The sequence below is a fragment of the Oncorhynchus gorbuscha genome, linkage group LG10 (genome assembly GCF_021184085.1).
Source record: "Oncorhynchus gorbuscha isolate QuinsamMale2020 ecotype Even-year linkage group LG10, OgorEven_v1.0, whole genome shotgun sequence".
Classification (NCBI taxonomy): Eukaryota; Metazoa; Chordata; class Actinopteri; order Salmoniformes; family Salmonidae; genus Oncorhynchus; species Oncorhynchus gorbuscha.
In genome coordinates, this window is record NC_060182.1 from 94,862,177 (window position 1) to 94,875,163 (window position 12,987).

At 42.8% G+C, this 12,987-nt stretch overlaps 1 protein-coding gene across 1 annotated transcript; it reads left to right on the forward strand.

The window, feature by feature from the left end:
- Positions 1–5,871: 5,871 nt before the first annotated feature.
- On the forward strand, positions 5,872–12,535 carry LOC124046782 (tetratricopeptide repeat protein 9A). Its single transcript, XM_046367533.1, has 3 exons — positions 5,872–6,906; positions 11,321–11,503; positions 11,918–12,535. The coding sequence occupies exons 1-3, from the start codon at positions 6,429–6,431 to the stop codon at positions 11,998–12,000; spliced, it is 744 nt and encodes a 247-aa protein (XP_046223489.1). The 5' UTR covers positions 5,872–6,428; the 3' UTR covers positions 12,001–12,535.
- The last annotated feature ends 452 nt before the right edge of the window (positions 12,536–12,987 follow it).

Genomic DNA, 12,987 nt, shown 5'->3' on the forward strand with positions numbered 1-12,987 from the left:
GAGGGACTCCACGCAGTGGTTAAGGATGAGATTCTCTCCCGGGAGTTCCTTCAGATGTGGACTCTTTGATTGCTCTCGCCATCCGCATAGAACGACGGGTAGATCTTCGTCACCGGGCTCGTGGAAGAGAGCTCGCATCAACGGTGTTTCCCTGCTCCGCATCGCAACCATCTCCCTCCTCTGGCTCAGAGTCTGAGCCCATGCAGGGGATTCGCATCTCGACTAAGGAGAGGGAACGGAGGATCACCAACCGCCTGTGCCTCTATTGCGGAGTTGCTGGACATTTTGTTAATTCATGTCCAGTAAAAGCCAGAGCTCATCTGTAAGCGGAGGGCTACAGGTGAGCGCAACTACTCAAGTCTCTCCATCAAGATCCTGTACTACTTTGTCGGTCCATCTACGCTGGACCGGTTCGGGTGCTACATGTAGTGCCTTGATAGACTCTGGGGCTGAGGGTTGTTTCATGGACGAAGCATGGGTTCGGAAACATGACAATATATATATATACAGCCTGTTTATGGTTTCAGAATTATCTTAGCGACAGAACTCAGGCCATCTTAATAGATGGGGTTAAATCTGAATACCTTGAGATACAAAAAGGTGTTCCTCAGGGTTCTACTTTAGGTCCATTATTGTTTCACCTTGTATATTAATGACATAGGAAACACTGTTCATACTTGTAACATTCATCTCTATGTAGATGACACAGTGTTGTGTTCCTGTGCCACCTCAGTGCAACAGGCCATTCGTGTACTTCAGCATGACTTTGATTAAATTCAGAAATCACTTACAGATCTTAAATGATTGTTAAATACAAGTAAAACCAAGCTCATGCTGTTCTCTAGGTCATGAAATGTTGACCCTGAGGATCTGGAGCCCAAATTGAACTTGTGACTCAATATAATCAAATTAAATCAAAGTTTATTTGTCACGTGCGCTGAATACAACAGGTGTAGACCTTACAGTGAAATGCTCTTACAGGCTCTAACTAATGGTGCGGAGAAAAAAAGTATGTGTGTTTGTAGGTAAGTAAAGAAATAAAACAGTAAAAAAGACATTTGAAAAAAGAGTAGCAAGGCTATATATAGACACCTGTTAGTCAGGCTTATTGAGGTAGTATGTACATGTAGGTATTGTTAAAGTGACTATGCATATATGATGAACAGAGAGTAGCAGAAGCGTAAAAAGAGGGATTGGCGGGTGGTGGGACACAATGCAGATAGCCCGGTTAGCCAATGTGTGGGAGCACTGGTTGGTCGGGCCAATTTAGGTAGTATGTACATAAATGTATAGTTAAAGTGTCTATGCATATAAGATAAACAGAGTAGCAGCAGCGTAAAAGAGTGGTTGGGGGGGCACACAATGCAAATAGTCTGGGTAACCATTTGGTTACCTGTTCAGGTGTCACGGTCGTTGTCGAAAGGAGACCAAGGTGCAGCGTGGTCAACGTACATTTTCCTTTTATTTTAGTAAATGTCACCAACCAAACTAAAAACAACCATGCCGCTTACAGGGCTATAGAGCCACTAACAAAGATAACTACCCACACTGAAAGGAGGGAAAAAGGGCTGCCTAAGTATGATTCCCAATCAGAGACAACGATAGACAGCTGTCCCTGATTGAGAACCATACCCGGCCAAAACATAGAAATAAAGAAACATAGAAAACCAAACAGAATGCCCACCCAACATCACACCCTGACCTAACCAAATAGAGAAATAAAACGGCTCTCTAAGGTCAGGGCGTGACATCAGGAGTCTTATGGCTTGTGGGTAAAAACAGTTGAGAAGCCTTTTTGTCCTAGACTTGGCACTCCGGTACCGCTTGGCATGCGATAGTAGAGAGAACAGTCTATGACTGGGGTGGCTGGGGTCTTTGACAATTTTTAGGGCCTTCCTCTGACACCGCCTGGTGTAGAGGTCCTGGATGGCAGGTAGCTTTGCCCCAGTGATGTACTGGGCCGTACGCACTACCCTCTGAAGTGCCTTGCGGTCAGAGGCCGAGCAATTGCCGTACCAGGCAGTGATGCAACCGGTCAGGATCTTCTCGATGTTGCAGCTGTAGAACCTTTTGAGGATCTCAGGACCCATGCCAAATCTTTTTAGTTTCCTCAGGGGGAATAGGTTTTGTCGTGCCCTCTTCACGACTGTCTTGGTGTGTTTGGACCAATCTAGTTTGTTGTTGGTGTGGACACCAAGGAATTTGAAGCTCTCAACCTGCTCCACTACAGCCCCGCAGATGAGAATGGGGACGTGCTCGGTCCTCCTTTTCCTGTAGTCCACAATCATCTCCTTAGTCTTGGTTATGATGAGGGATAGGTTGTTATTCTGGCACCACCCGGCCAGGTCTCTGACCTCCTCCCTATAGGCTGTCTCGTCGTTGTCGGTGATCAGGCCTACCACTGTGGTGTCATCAGCAAACTTAAGGATGGTGTTGGAGTCGTGCCTGGCCATGCAGTAGTGGGTGATCAGCGAGTACAGTAGGGGACTGAGCACGCACCCCTGTGGAGCTCCACTGTTGAGTCGTGCCTGGCCATGCAGTCGGGGTGAACAGGGAGGACAGGAAGGGACTGAGCACATAAGTACCTGGGTGTCTGGATTGATGACAAGTTGTCCTTCGTAACGCTAACGCGTTAAAAAGAAAATCTGACTAAGAAGTTAAGATCCAAGATAGTTTTTTTTATATAAAAATAAATCATGCCTTAGTATTAAAAACGGGAGAATGATTGTTCAAACAACCCTGTATTGGATTTTGGTGATTGTCACGACCCTCGACCGAAGGTGGCTCCCTTCCCGTTCGGGTGGAGCTCGGCGGTAGTTGTCGCTAGCTGCCACTGATTCTTTCCTCCCCCTCCTTGTGTGTTTATTGGTTACACATGTTATGAGTTTGTGGTAATTAGTTGGGCTTTATTAGTCATTAGTAATTAGTTGGGCTTTATTAGTCATTAGTAATTAGTTGGGCTTTTAATACTAAGGCCTGTTTCTTTGTGCGGGATTAATTATTGTAACATTTATGTGTGTTGGAGACGAACGTGTTTGTTTATGTTCGTGGACTGTTTTCGTCCCCGCGTTTGGGGCATTTGTTTTGAGCACCCAGTGTTTTGTGGGGTGGCCGGTGTTCACCGTGTGTGCATTAAAAGAGCACACTATATTTAACTCTCTGTTTCCTGCGCCTGACTTCACACCCATGACACCCAGACCGTTACAGTGATATTGTTGCCATACACGCGGCCAACCTCTGTTTCAAAACCCTTGGCTGCAGTCTACCATTCAGCAATACGTTTTATCACAGGGGACAATTTTAGGACTCATTGTAGTCTGTATGAAATGTGGGATTGACCTCTCTGTCTGTAAGAAGATAGCTGCATTCTCTTTGATTTATTTACAAAGCAATCTGACAGAAACTCCCTTCATATATAACATAATTAATAATGATAAGAATCCTAAGCTACCAAACCCGTTCACAGAAATGGATAACATTAGAGATCCCTTCAGTCTCCACAGATTTGGGAAAATCAGCATTTAGTTTTTTTTGCCCCTAATTTGTTTAACAATATGCAGAGTTCACTGCAGTTAGATGTGCTGGTGCCACTCAGGCAGTTTACATTATTGACTGAGGAGCTCTATGTAGTTGAATGTGATTGGTTTTATTAAATGTTTATTTTTGTTTATTGTGCGGAATTATATTGTTTTATACACACGTGTATGTTTTAATATCCTGTTTTTATTGTAATGTGTACAGGGGCGGCAGGGTAGCCTAGTGGTTAGAGTGTAGAGGCGGCAGGGTAGCCTCGTGGTTAGAGAAGTTGGACTAGTAACCGGAAGGTTGCAAGTTCAAACCCCCGAGCTGACGAGGTACAAATCTGTCGTTCTGCCCCTGAACAGGCAGTTAACCCACTGTTCCTAGGCTGTCATTGAAAATAAGAATTTGTTCTTAACTGACTTGCTTAGTTAAATAAATATAAAAAAGGGCTCTCTTGTAAAATAGATGGTTAATCTCAATGTGATTCCCTGTTTAAATAGGTGAAATAAAGGTATTCTCTGTGGTTTGGAGTATTGCTTCTTCATACTATGTAAGATATTCTCTGTGAATCTGGTGATGTTTTTCTCCCTTGTTCAGAGAAGTTAATCATTGAAGTTTGCTTGCATTATTTACTGTAAAGTAGTGTGATAGTATCAAAGGATCAGAGAATTAATTTAGTATTGAAAGCTTAAGCTACAGCTAGCTAGCACTGCAGTGCATAAAATGTGGTGAGAAGTTGACTCAAAGAGAGAGAAAGAGAATAGTTGAACAGTTTTGAACAAATACATTTCTTCAAAAATTAAGGGGAAGAGAGAGAGAGAGAGAGAGAGAGAGAGAGAGAGAGAGAGAGAGAGAGAGAGAGAGAGCTATATTTGTAATCAAACACCTGGCTCAAACAGAGATGGATGCTATGTTACCTAGCTAACTATGGCTATCCAACACGGGAACTCTTCCAAGTCAAGGTAAGCTTTTGGTTTTATATATGTATTGCCACATAGTAGCTATGTTGACTATGACATTAGCTAATATGGTGACAACGATATAGTTTGTGGTTACGTGTTATGATCTGAAGGTTTGGCTTGGAAAGGTTTTTTTTGCCTGGCCACAGGCAGCTGATGTGTTGTGCACAGAAGTCCACAAGCGAAGAGAAAAGGTGAGAAGAGGAGAGTGCATAGATGCCAGAAGGAATACAACGTGGCTGCTATGAAAGTGAACTGTGTTAACGCGTGATCATGGGTGTATTCATTCAACCGATTCTGTTGAAAAATGTTTCTTAAACGGAAGCAAACAGAACAAAATAAGGATAAACATACCTGAATTTGTCCAATAGAGACTCTTTTTGTGGGACTAATGATTACATCCTAGATCAGCTAGATGCAGGCAAGGTTGTGCAAGGTTGGTATTGAATGTGTGTCAATGTCTGTCATCTTGATTACTCAAATTTCTCTCGATCTGTGTGCACCTACGTTGTAAACTTTCATTCATAGGCTAGGTTGAAGCAACCTAATGATGGGTATAGAGACAATTTGACTATAATGTAGTAGCCTAAACCTGTCGATGTCACATTGAACCTGGTGAATGGAATATGAATGACAGTCATCCAATATAATGAAGTAGAAATAAAGCCATGCTCATAAATATATATATATATATATATATGTATATGTATCGTCCCCATCTGAAACGGCACCGACCGTCACTGTTATAGGCTTATCCGAGTCGTGCAGTTAATGGGATATTGTTGAAAAGCCCTGGAATGAAAGGGTATGTCTGAACACCATATGGCCTATAGCCTTTAATTACAAGGCAGAATGCGGACCTCAAGGGGTCAGTGACTGACTGACATTTACATCTCATCTGGGATTCATTCCGCCCAAGTGGCAGAACTTCCAGACGCACCCTAACAGCTGCACTTCAGTGGTCAGTGTCTATGTAGGGATATTTATTTTTGCACTGCAATGTCCACATGGGTGTGGTGCTGAATCTGAATAGTAGCCTAGACTAAATAATAATACAAAAGAAACCCGTATGACCATGTCCTGGATAGATATCTGCCTCTATCGCAGTAGATTGGTCCTTCTGTAGCTCAGCTGGTAGAGCATGGCGCTTGTAACGCCAGGGTAGTGGGTTCGATTCCCGGGACCACCCATACGTAGAATGTATGCACACATGACTGTACGTCGCTTTGGATAAAAGCGTCTGCTAAATGGCATATATTATTATTATATTAGATTGACCATCAGCCTGCAATGATAGTAACACTGTTAACAACTGCCTTCTAAATCCGGGGAGGGAGGGGGGGGGGCTGCCCTAAGTGACTGTTCGGGATGACATCATGGTACCCATGGGACCACGGAGCGCGCACCACAAATCTACACTGCCTCTGCGCACATATGAGCGCAATATATCTGACTTTTTTAAATGTATTTTTATAGGGAACAGGTTGCTGAACACACAAACGCTAGGCATAGCTTGTTATCGGCATTCGTTATCTAGTTGCTGCGGTTCTTCTTTTTGAGGTAGGCTACAGGCTACAGAAGAAGCGAGATGCGCCACGCATCAGGCTTTTGACGAAAGAAATCCATGGCAGACATTCTAGAATCATGATTATATAAGGAAAAGGAGAGTCGGATGCACGCACGGCCGATTCCACCGTCACCAGAAGATACAGGCTGTAACGTGCGAGCGAGGTGTCACAGGCTGGCACCAGTGTTGCCTAGCGCCAGACCACTTTGCGCCACAAGTAGAAAACAGGGGAATGCACGAAAACAGTGAAGACAACCGGGCACGATGCAGGACTGAATCTAGATATTTCCCCTAGAATAACCAGACAGACGTCGTGTCGACTTGGCTATCATTTGAGTGTAAAGCGCGTCGAATAAGTAGTCTAATTTATTATCGAGAAGATGAGTGTAAACCAGACTGGGTATGATGGCATCTCTAGAGTGGATGGTGTCACGGTAACGGGCGGCCTCAACATCAGTGGTACCCCGAAGCTGCAACAGTGTGCTCAGCCTCCCGGTAACCGACCCAGGGATGCCCGATACCAGCAACACGGCGGTCGGCAGCACCAGCACGCCAGCTCCGCTGTCAAACCGCCTAATTCTGAACGGTCCGAACCCGCGGACGTTGTGAAGCGCGCCATTGACTTCAAGACGCAAGGCACACAGTGTTACAAGGATAAGAAGTACCGGGAGGCGATTGGCAAGTACCACCGTGCTTTATTAGAGATGAAGGGGTTGTGCCGGGTGCTGGGAGACCCTGAAGCCAGCTCTAAGTCTCCTTCCTCTGTGCTGCCTACTATGACCAAATCAGACAGCCTGACGGACGAGCAGAAAGGTGCCATGGAGAACGCCGAGCTGGAGTGTTACAACAGTCTGGCAGGTATGTGATCATCGTTACGTAATTGTTCTATTGTCTTATATAAGGACACGGGGTTCGATATCGCCCCACACATTACAGACCTCAGATCTAATGGTTTATTATTGCCCTACATCACGATCATCATCATCATCATCATCATCATCATCATCATCATCATCATCATCATCATCATCATCATCATCATCATCATCATCATCATGATAACCACCATCATTATGTCCATTGTCCATCCCGCCATGATTAATTGTAGGCTTATTCTAACGTTTAAACGTGGCTGAGAAAATAATCTCTGAATATGCACCTGATATTCGCCAGCATTTCCAAATGCCTGTGCTTAGAATTGTACTAAACCGGCTGTCAAATTTAGGCATTAAGATTGACAGATTGATATTTACTTTTATACTGTCAGTAGCCGTTCACATCTAATTTCTGTTTCGCCAAATTCAAATGAATTGTTTTAATAATTCTGTAGTGGTGGGTGGGTGAAAATCACCCGGGAAGTCAAGCCCGGGAAAACAATGCCATATTACAACCTGTGTGTTGTGATAATTGCGTTGTCTGCTCTATAACCTGTTAGTTCTGATGCCTTGTCACTGTGATAAACAAAGTGTTCAGACCCTTTGACTTCTTCCACATTTTGTTACCTTTACAGCCTTATTCTAAAATTGATTACATTGTTTTTCCCATCATCAATCTACACACAAAACCCCATAATGATATTGCGAAAACAGGTTTTTAGATTTTTTTTGCTAATTTATAAAAAAATAAAATAAAAACGGAGCACTCTGAAGCAGGTTTTTATCAAGGATCTCTCTGCACTTTGCTCCGTTAATATTTTCCTCGATCCTGACTAGTCTCCCTGTCCCTTCCTCTGAAAAACATCCTCACAGCATGATGCTGCCACCACCATGCTTCACCGTAGGGATGGTGACAGGTTTCCTCCAGACGTGAAGCTTGGCATTCAGGCCAAAGAGTTCAATCTTGGTATCATCAGACCAGAGAATCTTGTTTCTCATGGCCTGAGAGTCTTCAGGTGCCTTTTGGAAAAACTCCAGGCAGGCTGTCATGTACCTTTTTACTGAGAAGTGGCTTCCGTCTGGCCCCTCTACCATAAAGCCCACCAAACATCTTGCATGACCTTAATGCTTTCGGAAATCACGAAACCAACTATTGATTTAGAACCATGGAGAGTTACAGTGAAGTCCACAAAGCATATTATATTGCACGTGCAGTAACAGACAGTTCGTTACATCATCTACAGCATGAACCACTAAACAACTATTGATTTAGAACCATGGAAAGTTACAGGAAGTCAAAAATAAAACAGGAACTGCCTCAACTATTCCAGCACCATTTCAACATCATCAAATCACCTCTGCTTCGTCTAATACAGTGACAACTAAAAGATACCAAAAAAACTATTTAGTCCAATCAACATAAACTAAATATGATGTGGCTGTCCATGTTACTCATTTCTGTGTGTGTGTGTGTGTGTGTGTGTGTGTGTGTGTGTGTGTGTGTGTGTGTGTGTGTGTGTGTGTGTGTGTGTGTGTGTGTGTGTGTGTGTGTGTGTGTGTGTGTGTGTGTGTGTGTGTGTGTGTGTGTTGATGCAAGTAGAAAACACATGTTGACTCACCCTACTCGTAGAGAAACACCAATGCCAGCCTCCTCTTAAATGTTTCCTAAACGGTCTATGACTCTGTCACCAGTACACCCTTTTAGTTGTGATGTATTTATTTCACCTTTATTTAACCAGGTAGGCCAGTTGAGAACACCTTTTATTTAACCAGGTAGGCCAGTTGAGAACACCTTTATTTAACCAGGTAGGCCAGTTGAGAACACCTTTTATTTAACCAGGTAGGCCAGTTGAGAACACCTTTATTTAACCAGGTAGGCCAGTTGAGAACACCTTTATTTAACCAGGTAGGCTAGTTGAGAACACCTTTATTTAACCAGGTAGGCTAGTTGAGAACACCTTTATTTAACCCGGTAGGCTAGTTGAGAACACCTTTATTTAACCAGGTAGGCTAGTTGAGAACACCTTTATTTAACCAGGTAGGCTAGTTGAGAACACCTTTATTTAACCAGGTAGGCTAGTTGAGAACACCTTTATTTAACCAGGTAGGCCAGTTGAGAACACCTTTATTTAACCAGATAGGCTAGTTGAGAACACCTTTATTTAACCAGGTAGGCCAGTTGAGAACACCTTTATTTAACCAGGTAGGCTAGTTGAGAACACCTTTATTTAACCAGGTAGGCTAGTTGAGAACACCTTTATTTAACCAGGTAGGCTAGTTGAGAACACCTTTATTTAACCAGGTAGGCCAGTTGAGAACACCTTTATTTAACCAGATAGGCTAGTTGAGAACACCTTTATTTAACCAGGTAGGCCAGTTGAGAACACCTTTATTTAACCAGGTAGGCCAGTTGAGAACACCTTTATTTAACCAGGTAGGCTAGTTGAGAACACCTTTATTTAACCAGGTAGGCCAGTTGAGAACACCTTTATTTAACCAGGTAGGCTAGTTGAGAACACCTTTATTTAACCAGGTAGGCTAGTTGAGAACACCTTTATTTAACCAGGTAGGCTAGTTGAGAACACCTTTATTTAACCAGGTAGGCTAGTTGAGAACACCTTTATTTAACCCGGTAGGCTAGTTGAGAACACCTTTATTTAACCAGGTAGGCCAGTTGAGAACACCTTTATTTAACCAGGTAGGCTAGTTGAGAACACCTTTATTTAATTAACCAGGTAGGCTAGTTGAGAACACCTTTATTTAACCAGGTAGGCTAGTTGAGAACACCTTTATTTAACCAGGTAGGCCAGTTGAGAACACCTTTATTTAACCAGGTAGGCTAGTTGAGAACACCTTTATTTAACCAGGTAGGCTAGTTGAGAACACCTTTATTTAACCAGGTAGGCCAGTTGAGAACACCTTTATTTAACCAGGTAGGCTAGTTGAGAACACCTTTATTTAACCAGGTAGGCTAGTTGAGAACACCTTTATTTAACCAGGTAGACTAGTTGAGAACACCTTTATTTAACCAGGTAGGCTAGTTGAGAACACCTTTATTTAACCAGGTAGGCTAGTTGAGAACACCTTTATTTAACCAGGTAGGCTAGTTGAGAACACCTTTATTTAACCGGGTAGGCTAGTTGAGAACAAGTTCTCATTTGCAACTGCGACCTGGCCACGATAAAGCAAAGCAGTTCGACACAAACAACGACACAGAGTTACACATGGAATAAACAAAACATACAGTCAATAATACAGTAGAAATATCTATATACAGCATGTGCAAATGAGGTAGGATAGGAGAGGTAAGGCAATAAATAGGGCATGGTGGCAAAGTAATTACAATACAGCAATTCAACACGGGAATGGTAGGATGTACAGAAGATGACTGTGCAAGTTGAGATACTGGGGTGCAAAGGAGCAAGATAAATAAATAAATAAATATAGTATGGGGATGTGGAAGATTGGATGGGCTGTATACAGATGAGCTATGTACAGGTGCAGTGATCTGTGAGCTGCTCTGACAGCTGGTGCTTGAAGCTAGTGGGGGAGGTAAGAGTCTCCAGCTTCAGAGATTTTTGCAGTTCGTTCCAGTCATTGACAGCAGAGAACTGGAAGGAGAGGCAGCCAAAGGAAGAATTGGCTTTGGGGGTTACCAGTGAGTAATTTCCTTTCATGGGAAACAATGCACCAGGCTAGCTAGTTAGCATGTTGAACTTCCATCCTCTCAGGCCAGGGACACAACGTATTCATTTATGGTTGGATCAGAATCACTGTTATAATCATTGGCCAGTACAAAAAATTAAGTAAAACCACAAGTCCCCTATCGCCATCTATGACTGATTTAGGAAAGGGCCAATTTTAGCTAGCTCGCTATCCACCGGAGAGAAATTAAAATGTCTTCTGTAAATTGTGTTTTGCTTTTGATCTGATGTCATTGGTGTGAAGCCAAATCCAAACTGGCTTCCCTTGATCCATTTTTTTTGGTGTTTCAGGACCATTCACAGCTGAGCTCACACGGTTTAGCTCAACGCTGATTGGCTATTTTTTATTTTTTTTAAATGATCGAGAGAGGCCAATAAGCTCGCTGGCTTCCCTTGCATTCAGTGCTATGGGCGACAACAGTGTCATACTCTTTCTAACCAGACAGCATCAGATAGATGAACTACACATACTGATAAAGCAGGGACCCAGTTTTGTCCAGATGCTTTCTCCAGTGATATACATTTAGCTTTTTGCGAATTAATGGACATTTATGAAACACAGACAGATAAACTGCATAATTCTGTATGTTTAAAGAAAAAACATGATTGGTCCAAAAAAAAAATGTTTTTGGGCGGGCTGACTTCCTTTGGCATCCATGAATTACACGGCACTGTGCCTCTCTCTCCTCCCAGCGTGCCTGTTGCAGATGGAGCTGGTCAACTATGAGCGTGTGAAGGAGTATTGTCTGAAGGTGCTGCGTAAGGAAGGGGACCACTTCAAGGCTTTGTACCGCTCTGGAGTGGCCTACTATCACCTAGGAGACTTCCACAAGGCCCTTCACTACCTCAAGGAGTCCCACAAACAGCAGCCAGCAGGTGAGGGTTAGGCTGGCTAGTCTGCTAACCCTATGCTCATTTCACATATTATTCCATTTGATACACCATTTTCAAAAAAAAAATGGATTTGTTTCTTTGGAAACAAGAAAAAAAAAGTTTTTATTTTCCAGGAGGTACAGTCGAGACAGGTACATTCTGTTGAGACAATCAATCATTAAAATGGAATTGAGCATGGCATTCATTTGACAGTGACTTCAAGTCCAACTGGATGTCTGCAAAGCAATTGGATGGAAGACTGCCATTTTGGCTAACCCCCAACCAGATTGATAGATTTAAAACCTATAACTCAACTGGCGAAAGTTCACCCTAACAACCCAGGGGTTTTAATCAGTTGATGTAATGTTTATTTTTCCTAAAGCATCCTTTAAAAAAAAATGTCTTTTGTCTTTCCAGACACCAACGTTCTCCGTTACATCCAGCTGACAGAGATGAAGATCCGTCGTTCTGCCCAGAAGGAGAAGAAAGAGACCGCATAAACAACCAACACTCACTGTCTTAATTGATAACTGAGGCTTTGCCCCGAAATGGCACCCTATTCCCTATGCAGTACACTAGGTCCCTATGTGCCCTGGTCAAAAGGAGTGCACTGCATAGGGAATAGGGTGCCATTTAGGATGCCACCCACCTAACTTTTCACTCAACTGTCAATTTGTACTTTTCTTCATGCTCCACTCAGACCACGATACAGGGTCTCTGTGTTTTAAAGGATTTCTATATAGATATGCTTTACCTTTTGCACAGCCACTTTATCCTTCTTCGTCTTCGCCAATTATGTGATTCATACCAACGTGTACTTTAGTACTTATGAGTATATGTCAACTTCTTTATACAGATATGCAGTACCAGTCAAAAGTTTGGACACACCTACTCATTAAAAAGTTTTTCTTTATGTTTTCTATTTTCTCCATTTGTAGAATAACGGTGAAGACCTCAACACTATGAAATAACACATATGGAATCATGTAGTAACCAAAAAAAGTGTTAAACAAATCAAAATATATTTTAGATTCTTTAAAGAAGCCACCCTTTGCCTTGATGACAGATTCGTACATTCTTGGCATTCTCTTAACCAGCTTCACCTGGAATGCTGTTCCAACAGTCTTGAAGTAGTTCCGACATATGCTGAGCACTTGTTGGCTGCTTTTCCTTCACTCTGCTGTCCAACTCATCCCAAATCATCTTATTTGGGTTGAGGTCTGGTGATTGCGGAGGCCAGGTCATCTAATGCAGCACTCCATCATTCTCCTTCTTGGTAAAATAGCCTTTACACAGACCGAAGGTGTGTTTGAGTCATTGTCCTGTTGAAAAACAAATGATAGTCCCACTAAGTGCAAAACAGATGAGATGGTTAAGTGTGCCTTGAATTCAAAATAAATCACAGACAGTGTCACCAGCAAAGCACCCCCACAACATCACACCTCCTCTTCCATGCTTCACGGTGGGAACTACACATACGGAGATCA

What these genes read in the sequence shown, in the direction of transcription:
- LOC124046782 (XM_046367533.1), top strand. Translation starts at nt 6,429, where the DNA reads ATGAGTGTAAACCAGACTGGGTATGATGGCATCTCTAGAGTGGATGGT. An exon ending in GTGTTACAACAGTCTGGCAG is followed by an intron (nt 6,907 to 11,320) that starts GTATGTGATCAT and finishes CTCTCCTCCCAG; the next exon opens with CGTGCCTGTTGCAGATGGAG. An exon ending in CCACAAACAGCAGCCAGCAG is followed by an intron (nt 11,504 to 11,917) that starts GTGAGGGTTAGG and finishes TTGTCTTTCCAG; the next exon opens with ACACCAACGTTCTCCGTTAC.